Source organism: Rousettus aegyptiacus, unplaced genomic scaffold (assembly GCF_014176215.1).
Source record: "Rousettus aegyptiacus isolate mRouAeg1 unplaced genomic scaffold, mRouAeg1.p scaffold_m13_p_6, whole genome shotgun sequence".
Lineage (NCBI taxonomy): Eukaryota > Metazoa > Chordata > Mammalia > Chiroptera > Pteropodidae > Rousettus > Rousettus aegyptiacus.
Window position 1 is genome coordinate 39,824,638 of NW_023416309.1, and position 22,099 is coordinate 39,846,736.

General features: G+C 35.0%; 1 protein-coding gene across 2 annotated transcripts in view; it reads left to right on the forward strand.

The window, feature by feature from the left end:
- The first annotated feature begins 2,813 nt into the window (after nucleotides 1-2,813).
- SLF2 (SMC5-SMC6 complex localization factor 2) overlaps nucleotides 2,814-22,099 on the forward strand; it is a 37,939-nt gene continuing 18,653 nt past the window's right edge. Inside the window, exons 1-10 of one of the 2 annotated variants that reach the window (XM_016120049.2) lie at nucleotides 2,814-3,108; nucleotides 5,510-5,553; nucleotides 6,004-6,746; nucleotides 8,062-8,119; nucleotides 11,816-12,804; nucleotides 13,807-13,877; nucleotides 16,547-16,669; nucleotides 16,999-17,166; nucleotides 18,150-18,252; nucleotides 21,700-21,775. In XM_016120049.2, the coding sequence (XP_015975535.1) occupies nucleotides 2,969-3,108; nucleotides 5,510-5,553; nucleotides 6,004-6,746; nucleotides 8,062-8,119; nucleotides 11,816-12,804; nucleotides 13,807-13,877; nucleotides 16,547-16,669; nucleotides 16,999-17,166; nucleotides 18,150-18,252; nucleotides 21,700-21,775 (2,515 nt within the window). In that variant the 5' untranslated portion in view covers nucleotides 2,814-2,968. The remainder of the gene's footprint in view (nucleotides 3,109-5,509; nucleotides 5,554-6,003; nucleotides 6,747-8,061; nucleotides 8,120-11,815; nucleotides 12,805-13,806; nucleotides 13,878-16,546; nucleotides 16,670-16,998; nucleotides 17,167-18,149; nucleotides 18,253-21,699; nucleotides 21,776-22,099) is intronic. The other variant, XM_016120051.2, reaches the window with a different exon arrangement.

Consider the following 22,099-nt stretch of genomic DNA (forward strand, 5'->3'; position numbering starts at 1 on the left):
TGTTCATGCAACATTGTTTCTGCTGCTGTCCCCATTCTTTCCCATCAAGGCCAGAGTCAGAGGTCTTTCATTGTCTTTAACAACTCGAAGTGTTAAACTGAACTGAACTGTATGTACCCCAAAGAAGCTTCATACACAGAAGCCGCTCTGTTCTTGTGGCTTCCTCATCCCCATGACCTAAAATCTTTGCTCACACTAGCCTTTTAAAATCATCTGGCCTTAATTTCTCCAAATTATTTTTCCAATCCTCACTGAAGTTTTGTCTTAAATCTCTAATTCAGTCTTGTCTACTTTATTCATCCTCTCCCCCAAGCCCCACTCAAGTTTTTCTCTACCCATCTCCAGGACAAACACCTGAACCCTTTAACATCTTTCACTTAGTGTACAGCTTCCTGGCCATCTAGTTCTGGCCTGCTACAAATTGTGTAAAAAGCCCTTATATTAACTGTGTGTGTAGACACACACGGCGAATCTATACACAAAGCAGGAGAAGGCATATAAACACAAAATAAACTGTCCAAGGCTATTTAGGGGAATAAAAAGGGCCTTAGAAATTCCTAGGAGTTCTGATTAGTATGTTGAGCATATTTCACCCTGCAACCCAAATTTGTTTTATTTTCAAACACAGTTTAAACAAAGAAGAGCCTTGATGCTTATCGAAGATTTAGATAACTACCTCCCTGTTAAGAAGAGATTTTTTTTTTAATTGTGTTTTCATTATGACTCCATCTCCATTTATTGATCAAGGGATTTCTTGCCTCACTTAACTCCATAATCTGTTGCTCAGATTAAGAAAATGTGAAAACTATTGTTTGATAGCATGAGTACAGACTTTAGAGTGATACCTTGAAGGCTGGATGATTCAGATACTATAATCCAAGAAAAGCAACGAATTGATTATGCAGAACATGTTTTTATGCACTACTCTTTTTTATGGACTGAGCATGCAATGAAACGAATCAGATTAAATGTTTTGTAGATGTGCTAGTATAGAAGCAGGAACTTACTCGTGTAGAAACATTCAACAAAAAGCAGAAGAGATAAGAAATAATACATGTAAAAAGCCCTTAATAAAAAACATATGTCATTATACATACAACATATTTTAAGCATAGCCTATGTTCTTTTTAAAGTAAGGAACAATGGTAGATATAGTAATTTCTCAGTTATTAGCAGCAGAAAAATGCCCCCTATTTTAGTGTTTCCTTTTTTGCATCGCTACTACCTAGTACACAGATAGCTCTGTATATATGTTCTGATTGCAAGAGAGCCCTGGTTATTCACTGTTTACCTTCCACCCTCTACCTTGTTCGCCACTTTATTCCTCATTAATTCTTCCTCCTGAGGGCTAACCGGGAAGAAAAGGTGAACTTTAGGTCAGTCAGGCATGCTTAACTATCGAAGCAGTTAAATCTCAGTGCAATAAACTTTAAAGACCTGTCTAAATTCTTTTGTGTCATTTAAGATTTTGCTCTGTCCAATCGATTGACCAGTCCTGCTAATTAAGCCTGGACATCCTTGTGATTGATATTTTAGTTAATAGTTATTATACAGTATCTGACCTGTCTCTGGAAGATTTTGAAAGTAAGTTAAAGTGTAAGAGTTGGTCTAAAGAACAAAGGAACTCTAATTTGCTCAGTACTTATTACATGAGATACTCTGAACTGTGCAGTTTACAATGCTTATCTTGTATGGTTTAATTACCCAGAAAAGTAGAATACCCATTTTATAGATACAGAAACTGAGGCTCAGATACTCTAATCAGTCTCTCAGTTTTTAAGGAAAATCCTGGCTAACAGCCTCTAAAGCAGCAGTCCCCAACCTTTTTGGCATCAAGGAACCAGTGCTCCTATGAGAATCTAATCTGATCATCTGAGTGAGGTGGAGCTGAGGTGATGCTAGTGGCTAGGGAGTGGCTGCAAATACAGAAGCTTCGCTCTGCCAGGGCTCACCTCCTGCTCTGCAGCGTTTCCTAACAGGCCACAGACCAGAACCAGACCATTGCTCAGGGGTTAGGGATCTCTGCTCTAAAGACAGACCACTTACAAAAGATTGGAAACTGCTGGCGGCTTTCACTAATCTGTGCTGTCTACACTTAACATGGGTAATTGAAACCTATGTTCCTTTCAAAAATCTCCAAAGAATCTGGCTGCAGAGACTTTATGGAACTGAGAAACAAAACGCTTCTGTGGGGGACGTGGGGGGGAGTCTATTCCATCGGAGTTTCTTTCTTTCCTAAAAAGAAAAAAGATAAAAGAAAAAAGAAAAAAAAGAATCAACCACAGCACTCAAGAATCCCCAGAATGGACAAGTTTTCAGATCGGGCTTTGCAGACTACAGAGGAAATTAGAGCACTTTGGCCTAAAATGCTAAAGAAACAATATAATGAATAGCTGAGAATTTCTGAGGCACGATTGTGTGGACAGGAAACTCAACTGCAAGCCATCCTCACTGAAGGCGGCTGCTGGGCTTGCGTGTGCTTCTGCAAACCTCGCTCCTCGCTTCGACCAGGCTAGTGTCCGCAGCAGCCGCAGCGCCCACGACGGCCCGCACCTTCCCGCCCCACGCGCGGGGACGGATGACGCGGCCGGGGATCGGCAGCGCGCGCCACCTCCGCCCCCCCACCCCCGCGCACGTGATGGCGGGGCAGTTTTCCTTCTCCCCTCCCCCTTCCCGAAACTCCTCCTTCTTCTGAGAGGCTGCGGATTTCTATTGCGCCGCTACTGAAATGACCGCCGTACCATCCAATCAGAATGCGACTCTTCAAGTAAGACCCGCCCCCTGATGGTCCCCAGGTTCCTTCCCGCTCACACAGGAGTCACTTCCGAAGAGAGAACCGCCATGAAGAGAGAAGGGGGTGCCGCCCACCTCTGCTCCGACAGCCTCCCAGAGTCCCAGCAGCAAAACGGCAACCACGCACCCAACTTCTCCAGCCACAGCTCATGCCGCCGTCGCCAGCGGCGCCGACATGACAAGGCGCTGCATGCTCGCTAGGCCAGGTTTCCCCTCATCCCCAGCCCCGGGGTCGTCGCCCCCGCGCTGCCATCTGAGACCCGGTAGTACCGCCCCTGCTGCAGCGGGAAAGAGAACAGAGAGTCCTGGGGACAGGTACCGTGCAGAGGGCTTGAGAAGGGGCCGGGTCGTGGGGGCAAGGGTATGAGGGAGGACTACGGACGGCCGCTCTTCTAGTTCCCGCCATCCTCCGCGAGCTCAGGCCTCCGCGTTCCAGGGCCTGGCAAACCCCCGCCCCGCCTCCGTGCAGGGGCTTCTGGGAGTTCGAGTTTCCTCTTCTATAGTTGGGACGCTGTCCTGGGTCTAGTGACCACAGTCTGGGTGGCTACGGAGATCCCGCCTTAGGTAGAAGGTGATTTTTGTTTTTTCGATAGGTGGACCCGGGGCCCTAACTAGTTAATGCATATTTAGGTGGTTTCTATACTTGGCCAGTTCTACCGATCTTAGCGGTTTAATAGTATAAACTTTTTAATATTGTGGGTGAAATTATGTAAAATGTGATGAGGAAAACCCTTCCATGAATTACTTTATAGTTAAGTGTACACGATAATTCATACTAAAAAGAACATGCAGATTTGGAGTGTGATATGTTTTCTCCAGTAACTTCTCTCCAAGAGGCCAGTTATGTAAAGATTTTGTGAGAGCTATGTAATGAGATGGGGAGTTTCCTCAAATGACATCCTCTGACAATAAAACGTGTTTAAATTCTCTACACACTTGGTACTGTCTTTTTTATTTTAAGTGTGAAAGTTTGAAACATAAGTTTAACAATAAATTTGTCTTCCAATATTGTGGTACAGGTCCACAATCCCTTATTTCTGAAAGTCAGAAAGCTATGAAAACTCAAAGTTTTCAGTAAGTTTGGCACTACATCTTACTTGGCAGCCAAACCTGACTAGAACTAATGGAAAGTTGTTTATGGTCTTTATTCCATTGAGTGTAAGTATTTATAAGTTTGCTGGAGAAATATTAACGTGTCATGGTGCAGTGTAAGACCCCACTGAGGGGTTTTACTGCATCCAAATTACCCTTTTTCTAAAATCCAGTACATTCAGAATTCTAAAATACATTTGGCCCCAAAAGTTTCAAGTAAGGGTTTGTGAGCTGTTATTTTTTAGCTTGTTATAAATAATAAACATTTTTGTGCATATGGACTTAGGGAACTGTTCCTTTTTGAAAGTTACATTCATAGTTATTTTACGAATTTCCTGCATGTTTTACCCAAACCATTTTTCTTTCTGGTGTATTAATTGATTAGAAGCCAGGAATCTAATATTTTTAGGGAAGAGATAATAGTGTTACTTTTAGTTATTAATGTAAAAACATATTTAGTATTATCTTGTTTTTCTTGAAACCAAATGCATAAATTCTTCCTTTCATCACTCATGTTCATAACCACTTAGGTTATCTACCAATATTTCAAACATTGTAGACTCTTGGTAAACCATTAAAGGTGAGCCTTGCTCTTTTAATGTAACCAGTAAAGTTTACAAGATATAAAAGAAGCTTAACCTACAAGGCACTTGGATTATTCAAGTTTTCTCTGAGCATTCCAAACTCATAGTGGATAAATGTTTAGATAAAGTCAGACTACCACTTATTCTCTTTCAGTAAAATGAATACTGTTTAGCAAAACTTGCCAGAAAGTTAATTTTTTGCTCTGTACATAATGACGTCCCTCTATGCAGCTGACAACTAAATACGTGAACAAATCAATACAAATTCTGATAATATGGTTCTGTTTCACTTCATGTCCACTTTATATTGCAGAAATCCTTAAAAAGAATTGTTTTTTGTTATTTATTCTTCCTGTTCTCTTTGTTTTGTGTTTTTCCCAGACAGTGCATTATATTCCTAATTTAAGAATCTTCTGATTAAAAATTAAGATTTTACTTTACTACTTATTAATGTATAAAGAAGGTAGTATATAAAGTATAAAGTTAATACTTGATCCTTTCTGTCTTTTGCCTACCACACTTCCACTTACCTCCCAAGACTGGCCAAATCACTTATATTAACATTCTACCATCTATTCTTGTTAATAAGTCTTAAGATATTACTCAGTTTTTACAATCTCCATTATTCATTCAGCAAACATCTATTAAGCATTATTTTGTACCAGTCAGTGGACATATAAAGGAAGATCAGATCCCTTTAAGATCTTTTATTCTGCCATGTAACAGCAAGCTTTTCAGTCCCAGGAAGCACTCTACCAGTTCTCTGAATCCGCACTTCAATCTTACACTTTAGTACCGTAGGCTGTATAAACTTCAGTTGTATTTTTTTAATAAATTTACTCCTATAGGAAGTAGTGGATTGTATTTTCAATTTTTTGTCATCAGCAAAGCATTATTGCCATTGTCAGAATTTGATTAAACTAGATAGTGAAATCCAGCGTATATACTATAAATCTACTAGTGTTCTCCATTTAACCTGAATTATTGAGGTTTTAATATTTGCTTATGTGATACCATATTAGTTATGCTTTTATTTTCAGGAAGCAGTCAATTATAGATTTCTTCAAACCAGCTTCAAAACAAGGTATGTATACTATTAATGTATTTGGGGAGGGAGGGAGATGGATTTAATTTTTAAATCTACTCAACTCATTAAACAATGTTCAAAATTGAAATATGAAAATGCATTGTTTTTTACAAATACAAGTTCTAAACATTGTCAAGAAACTTTTGCTCTTATACTTTATTACCCTTAAAATTCCTGTGGTAATTTTCATAATGCGTACTGTTTTGATTCTCTAATACAGTAACTTGTTTCATAAATAGAGCCATAGGGAGCTTATGTGATACAGCAGAAGGGAGCCTAATGAAAGTACAGCTATTAACCATGTCTTAATCTTCTCCCCCAATAAAATATGTATCATATCTAAATAAATTGAAAATTTTTATGCTGGATTAGTATTTTCAATATTAATTTAAATGTACAAAATAATTTGTATATTTTTAATAACCTGCAATTTATATGTTTTAATAGGCTATTTAGACAAACATATGTTGGATTCTCCACAAAAATCAAACATCAAATATGGAGGAAGTGGTTTGTCCATCACTGGGACAGAGCAGTTTGAAAGGAAACTATCCTCACCAAAAAAATCTAAACCCAAAAGGGTGTCATCAGAAAAGAGCCCTATTTTAGAGGCTTTCAATAAAGGTGTTAAAGAGCACCCTAAAGATCGTGGTGTACATGAGTCATGTCAGCCTTGTGTGTCACTAACCACAAAATGTCCAAAGACGGTTACAAAAGTCTGTCTTCCTCCTTCATTTCACTTGTCAAAAGAGATGAAGACATTAAAGAAAAAACATAGATCTCCAGAGAGAAGAAAGTCACAGTTCATTCATGAAAATAGGGAGAAGAACGATAGAGATCAAGGCAAGATCAATGCAGATTCCAGAAAGCAGGCCACAGTGACAGAATCTGACATCTTCAAGAATACCTCCAGAAGTCTTAGCAGCAGGAGCAGCCTATCCAGGCACCACCCAGGAGAAAGCCCACTAGGAGCTAAGTTCCAGTTGTCACTAGCTTCTTACTGTAGAGAAAGGGAACTAAAAAAGTTGAGAAGGGAACAAATGGAGCAGAGAATCAACTCAGAAAATTCTTTCTCAGAAGCAAGCAACCTTTCCTTGAAATCCTCAAGTATAGGAAGGAGTTGTCAACCAAGGCAGGAACAAAGTAAACAAAATGATGTCACACCTGGAAAGAGTAATCTTTCAAACCTGGTAAGTGCAATAATCACTGATTAGCTTGGCTACTGCTTTATATTCAGATACTAAATATAAAAGCATTTAATGATTGTTAAGTTCATCTTGGTATCTTTTGGTAAAGAAATGCTGATACACAGTTTGTGCAGAAGCTAGTTTTGTTAGATTTTTCTCCAGTTGTCTATCAGACTCAGTAAAACAGTGTTTCTTGCCCTTAATTTTTTCAGACCAGGAACACAGATCTTTCTTAATCAGTAAAGCATTCTTTTTTAAGTCAAATATAGTCATTGTTAAAGTAGGCTGTGCTGAAGGGAGATACTTGAGGATGGAAAATCAAAAATAGCAGAAAATGGTTTAGAACAGAGGTTCTCAAAATGTGGTCCCTGGACTAGCAACATCAGCATCACCTGGGAACTTGTTAGAAAAACAAATCTTGGGCTTCACCCCAGACCTACTGAGCTAGAAACTGGAGGTAGAGTCCAGCCATCTGCAATTAACAAGCCTTTCAGATGATTCTAATGCACTTTAAAGTTTGAGAATCACTAGTTCAGATTACATATAAATCTTAATTGAGTATAGGTCTTAGAAAACTATTCAAATACATCTTAACATCATCAAATTTCTTTTGAAAATAGACCAAATTTAGATTAGCATAAAAGCTGTCCTCTCCTAGATAGTCAAGTTATCTGTTTCAAAGAACCTCTCTACATAAAGAACAAATACAGGAAGATCAGATAACAACAACAACAAAAATACTATGCTGAGAAGATGCTATGAGATTTTAAAACTAGATAAACCAAAATAAACCAAACTATAGCATTCTAGGAGTGAATGGAGATTATTGCATTGTATGTTGCTGGAAAAAATATTTGGGAACTCTAGGGTCTGCAGGGATTTGGTGCCTTAACAAGTGATATTTGCTAATGATCAATAGAGATTAGTAACATTTGGTCCATTATTATAAGGTTTCAGTATTTGGTGTTGCTTCAGTACTTAAACAGAAGTATTGAAGAATGAGTTATAGCCATTTGATTGGCAAGTGTTAGGCTTACTATTTATCAAAATAATAGCACACTAATAAAATATTGATCTTGAATTATTTCTAAATTTGCATTAGGAAAACTATGGCATTTTTATACTTTTATGATACAAATGCCCTTTGTTTCTATGATGAAACTTAAGAATTCAAGATATTTTATAAGTTTGAATTTACCTCCAAGTATAGGTGCTTGCTTTAATCAGTCTAATAATCTGTGTTTAAATGTTACAAAGAAAAATTTACATTCTTTGCTTTCTTTGACTCCTAATTAATTTTTTCTTATTTTGCTAATAGGAAAATGGACATCTCTCAAGAAAAAGATCATCTTCTGACTCATGGGAACCTGCTTCAGGTAGAATCAAAATTAAATTTATGAATTTTTAAATTTGCATCTTAATGGCACTTTTTTAAAGCAAATTTGTTTAAATATGCAGATTTCTTCTTCTAAAAGTGAATTCAATATCTCAGATTAGAGTTTGGTAAAATTATATTCGAAAGGAATAGTCTTTGAATTTAGTATGTATAACCTGTAGTTTGTCTTGACCTCCTCTGCCTTCTTCAAGAGTATCTAATAATGTGTTTTTCACATGATAATCATTGTTCTACTTTTGAGTCTTTGGCTGTAATTAAGAAGCATAATCTTGTATCCTAAGAATTATGGGCTATCTGAGATCTTTCTATTAAAAGATGCTTTCTGTATGGTTGAAACTGTTACCATGATCCAAAACAATGTTGCCTATATTTCAAATACAGAGATTTCTTTTTAATATCAAATTTCAAGGACACCTACACATATTAGTTTGTACTTTTAGTATCTACTGGTTGAAAAAATACATAATAACAGTTACTGTTAATTCAATAATTCTTAAAGTATCTTTATCTTTTCTTAACTAGAAAGTAGAACAATATAAAATTCAAACACTACTGAAATTTAGAACACAAAAAATGAAAGATACCCAGAAATAACAACTATTTATAGTTTGGTGTATCAGAGTTTTTTTCCCTGCTATTACCGCAAACTTTAAAAAACGAACTTTACAAATTTACACCCTAAGTAAGATACATTGGACATAATGATAATAGCATCAGTTATTTGAATATTTGATTAGAGACCAAAAAACAGTCCACAGAGAAACAGTTCTAACATCATTCTTCAGGTTTCATGTAAAACTCTATGTTTTCTGGAGGTGCACTGCATTTTGACCAAGTGATCTCAAGTGTTAAAATCAGCCTTTAGTCAGGGCTAAAATCTTACTTTACCGTCATAGAAGGAGCTTCCAGGATATGGGAATAAATTTGAAGTTTTATGTGTTCTTAAAATTTTATTTAACTTTTATAATATTGTTTATTTTGGTGATCCAATTTTAGTGAATTTTGACATTATAGTACAAAAGAGTAATTTTTCAGCCATGCAATTGCTCCCACCTTCAGTGTATTGCACATTTGTAATACTGAGTAAATGATCACTTTGCAATGAGGTAAATGGAAGAACAAAATACTTTTAGAGTTATACTCTGGCAGTATAGAGGGCTGCTGGTGGTAGTGTTGTCACCAAGCTATTCAACTTTTTTTTCTTCCGATAATGAAATGAGTAAGGTAAAAATTATGTTTAGTTCACGGGTTTGCAGATTTCATCAGTGACGACTGAAGTAGTTTGATTTATGTAATCCCACATACTGAAGATTTTGAACATTGCTTGAAAAAGATGTTTTCTACATATTTTCAGAGGCCAACTTAAGATGGTTGCCTTCACTTATTTTTATTTCAAATATTTTGCAAATTTATCACAATTGTTGTATTTTACTCTTAATAAATATACATTTATACTTGACTGTCAACAGAATATAAAGGACATAAGGGGCTTTCTCTTTCACTAGATAGCATGAAGAATGCTTATCTTTATCTGATAGTAAATAGATATTAATAATTAAATGTTATGTCTTGTTCATCTTAATGCTATCACAATTATAAGTTGTGATGGTGCTATACATAAATCACATCCATTAATTTCACACAAGTTCAAGGATTTCAAAAATGTTGGTGGCATAGGCATTTGTCCCCATTTGGCTGAATTCTGAGGTCCAACTTAACCCATCTCTAGTTTATTTCATAATTTTTTAGCAGGCACTCCCCTATTAATGAGGATTTGGATTTTTCCTTTTTTTATTTTTACAAAATCAATCTATCTTATCTGAGTATTTTATATACTAACATATTTGAAATGTTGTAAAACATTGAGGCTACAGGTTGTACAAGAGGTGCAGAAAGAATCATGAAACTTTTGCAGTTAATCCACTACCCAGAAGACCTTGCAAAAAGGGAGCCTGCCTGTAGTACCAATTCACCCTCCTCTAATTCTCAATGTTAAAAAGCTCTTAATAAGATGAGTTTTCCTAAACTCTGCCCACAGATAGTTTTTCTATCTTGAGTAAGTCTTCAATTCCTGAACAAAGCAGGAATTTTTCCTTATTACTAGCCATATATAAATTATCTGACTTCTCTAGGAAAATAGAATAAAACTCAAACTGACAAGCTCTATAGCTCTCTTTTTAATAACCCTTAAACTTAAGATAATTGGTATGAGTCTGCCCCAAGTCTTCTCTTTTTCCTAGTTCTTTGATTTCTCATTCAGCACTCTAAGGGATCCCTGTTCGTTTTTATAAGACATTTAACCCCCAGAAAACTGAATGGGCATGAATGATTTCTTCAGGTAATAAAAGATATCTGTAGAAGAATGGAGATAGGAGCATTTGTTTATTTGTTGATTTTTCATTTTATAGATTGAATTTTCTAGTTTATGTATTGACCAAGATATTCAAATAATTGCTTAACTCTTGAGATTTTTGTTTTGTTTCGGTTTTGGGGACATGGAGGATCTGTCCATGTGAAGAAGGAAACTTGATTTAGGGAAATTTGATTTATACTGGTTATATAAATAGTGAATTTTTAATAAATGATGAATTTTGAGAATGAATTAATGAGACCACATTTTTAAACACAATAAGAAAATTTTAAAAACTGGTTATTAAAGTACTTCTGATTGGAGCTCCTAACACAATGATTGTATTAGTTTCCTAGGGCTGCCATAACAAAGTACCAAAACTTAGGTGGCTTAAAACACCAGAAATTTATTACCTCACTGTTCTGGAAGCTAAAAATCCAAACTTAAGGTTATCAGCAGGGCCATGCTCTCTAACGGAGAAGCCTTCCATGCCCCTTCCAGCTTCTCCTCTTTGCTTACAATCCTTGGCATTCCTTGATTTATAGATAGATGCATCACTCCAGTCATATGGCACATCATCTTCCTTCTGCATGTCTGTCTCCCTGTCCAAATTTCCCTTTTGATAAGGACACCAGTCATATTGGATTAAAACCCACCCTAATGACCTCATTTTAATTTGATTACCCCTTCTAAAAGATCCCATTTCTAATTAAGGTCACATTCTGAGGTTCTGGGAGTTAGGATTTTAACATATCATTTTGGGAGCCACAATTTAACCCATAACACAGCTGAAGACTAGAGAGAGACATGGGAAAGGATAAACAAATAGCAGTGAGAAAGATTGGATGAATTGTTTTTTTAATTGAGAAATTAAAATTTGACTTCAACTTGTTACCGTATCTGTGTTTTAAGGTACTATAAATTTAAATATAGAATTGTTACATTTCTAGAACCAGGTAGTCCTTGGTCTAAGAAATAGTATATGCACTTTGAGAGAAAAAGCCTTTGGAATCCTTTCCCTGATACAAATATGCAGTTTTTTATGTGTGGAAGAGTGACACTTTTAATTATATTTAGGTAGTAAACTTTTAATCGTTTTGGAATGAAGATGAGCATTTGTCATTGTCTTGGGCTGACCAGTATTTATCAGTTAATGAATAAATGATATTATTAACTCTTTTTCCTCATTCTATATGTGGTGAATAAACTCCAACTGAACTTTTAGAATTTAAACATTTTGTCATGGTGTTCTAGACACTCATTGAATAAACTTTACTAAGAGAAGAAAGTATACTTTTCACTAATCTAGCAAAAATTAAATTTTAGCAGGCTCTAAGCAGAATAAATTCCCTGACAAAAGAAAAAGGAACTCTGTGGACTCAGATCTGAAAAGCACAAGAGAATCTATAATGCCAAAAGCAAGAGAGTCCTTTCTTGAGAAGCGTCCTGATGGACCACATCAGAGAGAGAAATTTATTAAACATATTGCATTGAAGACACCTGGTGGCGTATTGCGCTTGGAAGATATATCCAAGGAACCGAATGAAGAAGCCGATCGCTCCTCTGCAGGCTTGGCACCTTCAAATTCTGGCCACCATTCTTCCAGGAATAGTGACCAAATCCGTGTGGCAAGTACCAAAGAGACTAAGATGCAGAAACCCCACTTATCTTTACCTCAGGAAAAGTCTGCAGCTAAAAAAGCTAGCAACCTTCAGAAAAATAAAACTGCTAGCTCTGTGACATCAAAGGAGACAAAACTTCTACCTTTACTTTCCCATGTTCCAAATGCTGGTTCCTCTCGGGTACCATTAAATACTAAAAATTGCACTCTTCCAGTTCTTAAAAAAGATAAAGAGCGTTCCTCATCTAAAGAATGTTCTGGGCATTCTACAGAGTCCTCCAAACACAAGGAACACAAAGCAAAGACTAATAAGGCTGATTCTAATGTATCTTCAGGGAAAATTTCTGGGGGATCTTTGCGTTCGGAATATGGCACTCCTACAAAGTCTCCCCCGGCTGCTTTGGAAGTTGTGCCATGTATCCCAAGTCCTACAGCACCTTCAGCTAAAGCCCCTTCAGATAAAGAGAGTTCAGGAAATTCCAATGCAGGTAGCAATGCACTGAAAAGAAAACTAAGGGGTGATTTTGATAGTGATGAAGAAAGTTTAGGTTACAACCTAGACAGTGATGAGGAAGAGGAAACACTAAAATCACTGGAAGAAATAATGGCTCTGAACTTCAGTCAGACTCCTGCATCTACAGGAAAGTCTCCTGCTCCTTCCAAGGGGCTTAGATCTCAGTCATCAGACTATACAGTAAGTAATTCTATAGCATTTATCTTTACTTGAAGAAGGAAAGATGGATTGATTAGTGAAAAAGGGAAGAAAATTAGAACTTATTTTAAAATTCAGTATTTGTTATGGTTCATAATTGGTCTAAAACTGGTGTAGTATTTGATTAGTTAATGGGTTTTCAGTACCTTTAGTGTTATTACTGTAAATCAGTGGTCTCCAAACTTTTCTGATCACACACACTTAGTAAAAAATTTTTCGAGCATGCACCCCAATATATATGTAGACTTAAAGATTAATACATGTGCATGCACCCCAATATATATATATGTATACTTATAGATTAATACATGTATCACTATGTACTTTATAAAGCATATGCAAAAACAGATTTTAAAGGAAGAAGAAAGTATTTTCCTATAGAAGTTATGTAGAAGTTACTATAGACTAAGTTCTACTGGAGTTTCTGTAGACGTTCCATATAAATAGAAGTTCTATTATTTTCTTCCTGCACCCCAATGGATCACCTTGCACACCCTCTGCTTTGGAGACCACTGCTGTAAATGAAGGTAGAGTGTAGAAATGTTGTTAATTGTGGTGTGCAATTTTATTTTTAAGTGCTTCATTCTATCTTGGGAATAAGCTGAATTCTAATGTCTGTGAAATTTGGTGGGGAAGGTGTTAATGTTCCATGGTAACACCTAAAAATTAGTAGTTTGATTCCACTAAAATAGAATTTAAAAATAAAGACAGGGTAGCCATGGAGCCCTTGGGTGTTTGCAGTCAGTTCCTAGGGCTAATAGGGTTTTAGTAGTACCTTTTCTAGTAGATGATAAAATCAAGTTGCCTGCAGTACAAAATAATAGATTTAAAGCATGATGGTGAAAATTCTTTTTTAAGAAAGGTATCCTCCTGCCCAGGTTATTGAAATAGAAAATATTCTTTAGTACTCCAAATAACTTAAAACATCCCAGTTTTTCACTAAGATATGTTATAAAGTATTCCTAAATTTTCTTCTTGTTTTAGGAACATGTTCACAGTGGAACTTACACAAATACTCTAGAGCGTCTAGTGAAGGAAATGGAAGATACACAAAGGTTAGCATCATGACTACCTTGCTCAATTTAACATACTGCTTATTTGTGTGGCTGGCTTTTAATTTACCTTGAAAAATCATGAACTGACTACAAGGAAGGGCTCCCCTGCACTCTCTGCTCTTGCAGCCTCCTCTGGTCATTACTACTTTTAGCATTCTCCAGGTTTTTAGTCAAGTTTAATTGTGCATGGGGGTTTTATTAAAACTGTATATATCTCCCTAAACAAAAATCATAATAAATTAGCATGAGTTTTGTGCTAGCACATTTACAACAGTTTTACTGTCAGCTATTTTAGAAATAAGGTATTGTTCATAGGCTGCATCGGAAGCTCCAGGTTATTATGGTATATTGCATTAATATAATTTATTTCTACTTACCACAACTAGTATCATAAGTGATAGCTGAAATTTTTGATCAGAAGCATTAGTTGAATTTTTTATTATGATAAAATGTATATAACAAATTTTACCATTTTAATCATTTGTTAATGTACAGTTCACTGGCATTAAGTACATTTACATTGCTGTGCAACCATCACTACCATACATCTCCAGAACTTTTTTCTTTTATCTTCTGTAACTGAAATTCCATGCCTATTAAACAATAACTCCCCATTGTCCCCTCCTCCCCCATCCCCTGGCACAACTACTGTTGTACTTTATGTCTCTATGAAATTGACCATTCTAAGTACCTCAGATAAATGGTATTGGAAGCATATGGCCTTTTATGACTGGCTTATTTCACTTAGCATATCTTCAGGGTTCATACATGTTGTAGCATGTCAGAATTTCCTTTTTAAGGCTGAATAATATTCCATTGTACTACATTTTGTTCATCTATTGATGGACACTTGGGTTTCTTCTATTTTTTGACTGTTGTAAATATTGCTGCTGTGAACATGGATGTACAAATATTTCTCAAGTACCCACTTTGAATTCTTTCGGGTATATGCCCAGAAGTAGAATTGCTGGATCATATGATAATTCTATGCATAATTTTTTGCAGAACTGCCATATTGTTTTCCATAGTGGCTGCTCCATTTTACATTTCCACCAGTAGTGCACAAGGCTTTTAGTTTCTCCACATTTTTACCAAGCCTTGGTATTGGCTGGGGTTTTTGTTTGTTTGTTTTTTGTTTTTCCTTATAGTAGCCATCCTAATAAGTACGAAGTGGTACCTCATTATGGTTTTGATTTGCATTTCCCTAATGACTAATGATGTTGAACATCTTTTCATGTCCTTATTGTATAGCCTCTTTGGAGAAATGTCTGTTCAGATCCTTTGCTCAATTTTTAATCGAGTTGTTTTTTGTTATTGTTTGCATAGGTAAAATTTTTTTTTTAATGTTTTTATACCTTTCTAGTCCAATTTTTGAAACCAGCATAACCAGACATGTTATTTCTACATCAAGCTACTCTTTTGAGGAAGATGTTTAGAATTATGACTGATAGCCTCCTACAGGCACTTACAGAGAAATCAAAAAGTTTGAGGATTATAATGACCCTAATTAAATTTATATGAATGGTTGCAACTACTTTACTAATGTGAGGGGGGAAATATATTTCTTCTGAGTTCAAGGAATGTCCTTGAAACTAGCCCAGAGAACTTCACTAAAAGCTCAGCTGGCTTGAAGTTAGTATGTATGTTTTTCAAATTCGATGACTAAGCAGCTCACTATAGGAATTGCAGACACTTAGTAGGTCAGAAGTGTTCCCTTCCTGAATGTAATTAAAGAAATTATTCCTATTATAAAATTCATTAAATGTTTCATAAATTCATGTGATTTGTGATGTCAGATCTGAAGTTGCTTATTTACAGTTGAACTTGTACAGATCGAAGGCAGAGATGCTATCTTAATCTGATGATTTAATCTGTAGTGAGAGCAGTACATTTATTTACTGGCCATTTACCGTTATACTCATCTACTATGGAGCTGAAGCTGGGAATAAGGACCTCAGTTAAAATAACTTAATCTTGGTAAGCAATATAAGCAAAAACTTTAAAGCTAGACTCTGGCTTTGAATCCTAGCTCCTCACCTTGTGAACTGGAGCACCTTAGCTTTTTAATGTCTATTTCCTCACGCATAAAATGGGTAATCATAAAATACCACACTTTTAATAGAGTGGCTGTCATAATAAGTGCTCAGTAAGGGTTAAGTATTGTGATGATAATGACGACAATGATAATGACTGCTGCTACTAGAAAGCTTAGTTACCATATCAGTTTGTTACCTACTAGAAGTCAAATGAGCATTAAAGATTAGCGGGAATAATCAAATTAGTCATGTTGAGCCTTTGCCATTTTTCCTTACCTTTCTCTAAGTGATTTCGGCATTATTCTTGAAGTCCTGCCTATAAGGAAATATTCAAGTCTTTTTTTAATGCAATGGAACACTATTCTAATACCATACCAGTAGGTGGATAAAAGCCTAAGACCTAAAATAGATTTTCTGTGTTTGGTGGAAATAGTATAAACTGTATCATCATCATGTATTTGGGAAACAAGATTTGACCTATAGTGTAAACAAAGTCTGTCTTATAACAAGGTATTTGAATAAGAGTTTTCCTTGGTGCTGCTTTTAGACATAAAGTTTTTTTAAATTTTGTGCAGCGTTGGCAGTATATTTTTTAGGACAAACCACTTATTATAACATTCTTTCAATTCTCAGGCTAGATGAACTGCAGAAGCAACTACAGGAAGATATAAGGCAGGGCCGAGGCATTAAATCCCCAATAAGAGTTGGAGATCAAGACAGTACAGATGATGAGGATGGTCTCTTAGAAGAGCACAGGTATAGCATTTTTCACTATGTTTACCATATTAAGTTTATATATTTTTTATTTTTGTTTTTATAAACTAGATGAGCCATTGATGGTTATTTACTTAGTAGATAATCTGTGATGGATTTGAAAAGCAAATGATAAGGCCATGTTACATCATTTGTCTTTTCTCCTGGTATTGTTTCTTTTCACACACATATTTAGTGGTTTTGGACTGACAACTAGCAAAAAGTGTAAGGAGCAAAACACATGTTCTCTTGCTTTGCATTCAGCTTTTAAATACAAAATTATGTACAGTATAACTGTTTGGTATTTAGTACCTTTTTTTTTTTAATTTCAGGGAATTTCTAAAGAAATTTTCAATTACAATTGATGCTATTCCTGATCATCATCCAGGTGAAGAAATATTTAATTTCCTCAATTCTGGAAAAATTTTCAATCAATATACCTTGGATTTAAGAGATTCTGGTTTTATTGGACAAAGCGCTGTAGAAAAGCTTATTCTTAAGTAAGTAGAAAAATAGAAATTTTACCTTTATATAAAAATTAAGATTCTGACTGATGTAATCTAAACATTAATTTCTATTATGACCTATCCAGTTTTTTAATCCTCTTATTACTATTGTCTTTTGTGGGGTTTTTTTTTTTTTTTAGTTTAATTATAGGGAGCAATGTAAGATAGTCATTTGGCACATCATGTCTTTATTAATTAGGATTAAGATTAATATATAACAGTGACTGTCAAAATAACAGGGGCTTAAATAAGAGGTATGTATCTTACGTGAAAAAATTCAGAGGTAGAAAGTCCAGGGCTGGTGTTTCAATACGTACTCTTTCTTTGCCACCATCCTTAGCACTTGCTTGCTTCATGTGCTATTGGAGTTCCAGCCTTTACATTCAAATTCCCAGAAATCCCACACATTTGTACTTATGGTTAGTTGGACAGAACTTAGCATGGCCACACCAGCTGCAAGGAAGGCTGGAAAGTAATTTTTATTTTTGGCAGTCAGTGTGCCCAACTAAAAATCAGGGTTCAGTTATCAAAAAGAAAGACAATGATAAATGTTAGGATAGGCATCTAGCAGTCTCTACCACAGTGCTTTTCTTCAAATTGCCACAAAGCTAATTTCTCTTGATGTGATACATGATATCTCAGATCCAGAGAGATCTCACTAATTCTGGTGCTGAGTTTTATGAAGTATAAATGCAAGCTGGCAAAACCAGATCCTGAGTCTTGATAGTCTCCTTTTCAACACTACCAACTAATGATTTGTCCACCAGAGAAATCTAGTGACAAGCCAACAGATTGGATCAACTTTAGGCCATTAATTCAATTTCTTTTATAAGTAACCCATTCATATTGGGGTAGAATCCACCTCCATGGACTTAAGAATGATTTGCTTGCTCGTTTTCCTGGTTATGTCAGATGTGATGGTAGAAGTTTCTTGCCATGAAAGTAACAGTCATATTGATTTTACTGTATTTTTTCAGATCAGGAAAAACAGATCAGATTTTTTTGACAACACAAGGCTTCCTTACCTCCGCTTATCACTATGTCCAGTGTCCTGTACCTGTGTTAAAGTGGCTATTTCGGGTAAGAGAAGTGTTTGGGGGTATAGTTGCCTCCTACTATATTTTCCTGTTACAAACTTTTAAATATAATTTTGTTTGCACATTATTAGAGAAAATAGTTTTTAGCATATCAAACACGTGATTTCAGTGAATTAGAATGAAGCAAAAAAGTCATTGTAAAGAGATTATAAAGAAAATGCTAACGCAGGGGGTATGCAGGGTAATGTTAGTTGTCAATTATGTTAGTAATGTTGGTTGTACTTAAGACATTTCATCACATTGGTAAATCACTATTATAGTTAGTTTCAGAAGAGGTCTTCTAACACTTACGTACCTGAGGGATTTTTCACCCATTTTTTACCCATTTTTATGGAGGTGCCTACATACATTTTTAAGATTCGACTTGTATACTACTAATATTTCCCCATTCATATATATGTATTTTTTTGTTATGCAAATCCAAGTGGTTTTCTTATCCATTCATATTTAACCCTTAAGTCCACTTAAATAATTATCTTAATTTTTGTATTATCTACATGGGAACTTTATAAATATAAGTGGTATCAGAGAACTATAACATATACGAAGTGAAAAGTGAACAAACATGAGTTTCTATTCTGGATTTTAAAACAGAATTTCAGAGAATCTCACATTTGGCAAGAACTAGATATCCCAGTGCAGCCTTTCATTCATTTTTTCATATAGCTGGCATTTTCAAGTGCAGACTATGCCAGACACTGGACAGAACAGCAATGAAAAGAAAATCAGTGTTGCTGATATCATGAAACCCACATTCTGATATAGAAGAAACACAAATGTGTGTATGCACATTTACTGGTATATTGTGTCAGATGGTAAGTGTTATGAAGAAAAAGTAGGCTAAGGTAGATATAGAGAATATCAAGGTAGGAAAGAAAATTTGCCTTTTAATATATACATATAGTAGTTGATGAAGGCCTTACTGATAAGGTGATCTCTGAGTAAAGAACTGAAGAAAGCGTTAGAATTAGCCTTGCCACTGTAGGCAAAGAGCATTCTAGGCACAGGTGGTGCAGACTATGAGGCAGGAGCATTTGCTTCCAATGGTTAGGAGATAACTTCTTGGACCCCAGTAATTTTTTTAAACAGTCCTAATTAAATAAAAAGTTCCCTTCCTACAGTTTTTATCTAGTGGTAATAATTATCTTTCCTGTAGCTTCTCAGAACATGCCTCATCTGTCTTAACAGTCAGTCCCTTCAGTTATTTTTAGACACCCTCATGGCTGTTATCTCTCCCCACATTAAACATTTGCAGTCACTTAATTTCCCTTTACCGATCATCTTTCTGCAAGACCCTTTGCTTATCAGTGTCACTCCCACCATAAATGAACCTATTTTCCAGATAAGGTCTTTCTTACCAGCCATTTTCATCAAGACTCGTACCTATCTACCCTACTCACAGATTTCTATTTATTAAGTTCAAAATTTTGTTTGCTTTCACACCAGGGCTTCATTATTCTCTATGTAATATATCTTTTCTTAAACATACAAGTAAGATTTTGCATTTATTTGTGTTAATTTTCATCTTCTTGATGTGGACCCATCATTCTAGCCTTTAAAATCCTATTGATGACATACAGGCATATCTTTAAGTAGTTTTTTATGCTCCTCATATTTATTCTTTGAAAAATAAACTAATAAATCATTCATTAAGCATTTTTTTGTGTGTAAGATACTTTGTTTCATTTCTCCTTTTCAATTACAAGTCCTTTTTGTGATGGAGAGACTTACCAATTTATAAGTATTTTTTTACAAAATATGTCAATTTATTTTAATGCTATAGTCCTAATTAGTATTTTGTAAATTTAATTGTTGAAATGTAAGTAAAATGTTGGCACCTTTGTAACCTTATTACAAGTGTCTAAATGTAGTAGACCAGAAAAACAGTTTATTTTTATTTAACATTTTCAGAGAGAATTCACATTTCCTTGTGAGACATTTAAGTAAAATGGGAAGATTAAAGTTTAAAAAAAGCTGAACTCCCAGTTTCCAAGGGCTATTAAATTTATTGTTTTCTGGCTTGTTCTGTGTGTACACAGATCGCAGTATAACAATATAAACAAAATATGTGCTCTTTTATAACTCATTTATTTCAGACAACAATAAATTATCAAATATTTTTATCTCTGTCTAGATATTGTCCTTTTTCACAACCTTATACTATTCCTTTGTAGTACTATACCATGATTTATTTAACTCAGTCTTGATTGATAGACATTAGATTATAGTATACACTTCTTTGCATACTTAATGTAATTATCTCAAGTGCTGTGTTGCCAACCTTAGAATTCATCACCCCCACGAGATAGTTATCTAAAACTTGTCTTCTGTTTAATATGCTTTTGAATAGTGCTGTCCCTTAGTAGAAGAGAGTAACAACACAAATGTAGCAAAGACATTTATTCATATAGGATGATTTTAAAATGGCACAGGCTCTATGCCTGATTGAGTTATTCCCTCTTACATTTTAGATTTAAATTTATTATAATTATTCATGGCTCCAAAGCAAAAGAGAAAGAAATGGAAATACAATATATCTTTCTCTAAAAACCAATTTAAAATTACTTTCAGTGTGATTTTTTTAAAAACATTTTTAAATTTGAGCTTTTGTTCCCAAAGAATTGTCTTGTAAAATTAATTATATGCCTCTGCGTAAAAAGTCCTTTGTCAAAAGCTGATTAGATCAAAGTATAAGGACAATAACTTTGCATAAATATTACCAAATTATTTTTTATTTGTTTTTTTATTCCAAATTATTTTTAAAATTTTTCCAAATTATTTTCACACTGGGCATACCTCCTCTTTTCTAGTACACTTGTGAAAACTGGGTATTATTAGTAATCTCAATCTTTACCAATCTTGAAGTCAACTAATGATATCTCGTCATTTTTCTTTGTCTTTTTTGATTGCTGGTAATAGTGAACATCTTTTATAAAGTATGTTGGTATGTTAATTTGCATATTTGTATCTTTTCAAATATTTCAACTAATTTGTGGTTTGACTTTTGCTGGTGAAGTGATCAAGCGAGCAGCCTTTTTCCTTTATGGTTTTGGGTTTCATGGCACAAGTGAACCAGAAAGTTCTTTTTTTATATATAGAGTGTTAAATGTCTAATTATATTTGACATTTGTCTATAGTTATATTTGTCTAATTATACGTGAAAGCTGTAAAAACATGCAGCATTAACGTTAGAATGGAAGAGGCCCTGACTTTGGAGTCAGACCTGGACTTACATTTCAACTTCTCATGTATGGCGTTGGGTAGACTATTTTAATCTCTCTGAGCCTGTTTGCTCATATGTATGATATATGACCATTTCATAAAGTTATTATAAGTATTAAAGGCATATAAAACATCTTTATACGTGCCTGGCGAATAGTAAATTCTCATATTTTCTTTCTTTATACTCTCATTTATCTGCTTATGACAGATGATGTCAGTTCACACAGACTGTATTGTGTCCATGCAGATTTTAAGTACATTGATGGAAATAACAATTAGAAATGGTGAGTATATAAATTCACTGTGACTAATGATGTGAATTATTGGTTGCTATGTACATGGTCTCTTTTGTATTGCTAAAAGTTAGGATATTTGGGAATATAGAATAAAAATTTATTTTTATAATTAAAGTCTTTGATAATAAAATGAAATTCCAATCAAAAATGAGTATATGCATTTTTCTAGTTACATTGAGAAAAAGGGTATAAGATCTTGCAAGTGGCAACCCTTACCTAGTATTTACCGAGTCATAGCTTACTGTGCTGGGTAGAAATAGTTGCTATTTTATTTATTTAGTCAATTAACTTTAATCGACTCTTGCCGAGCAA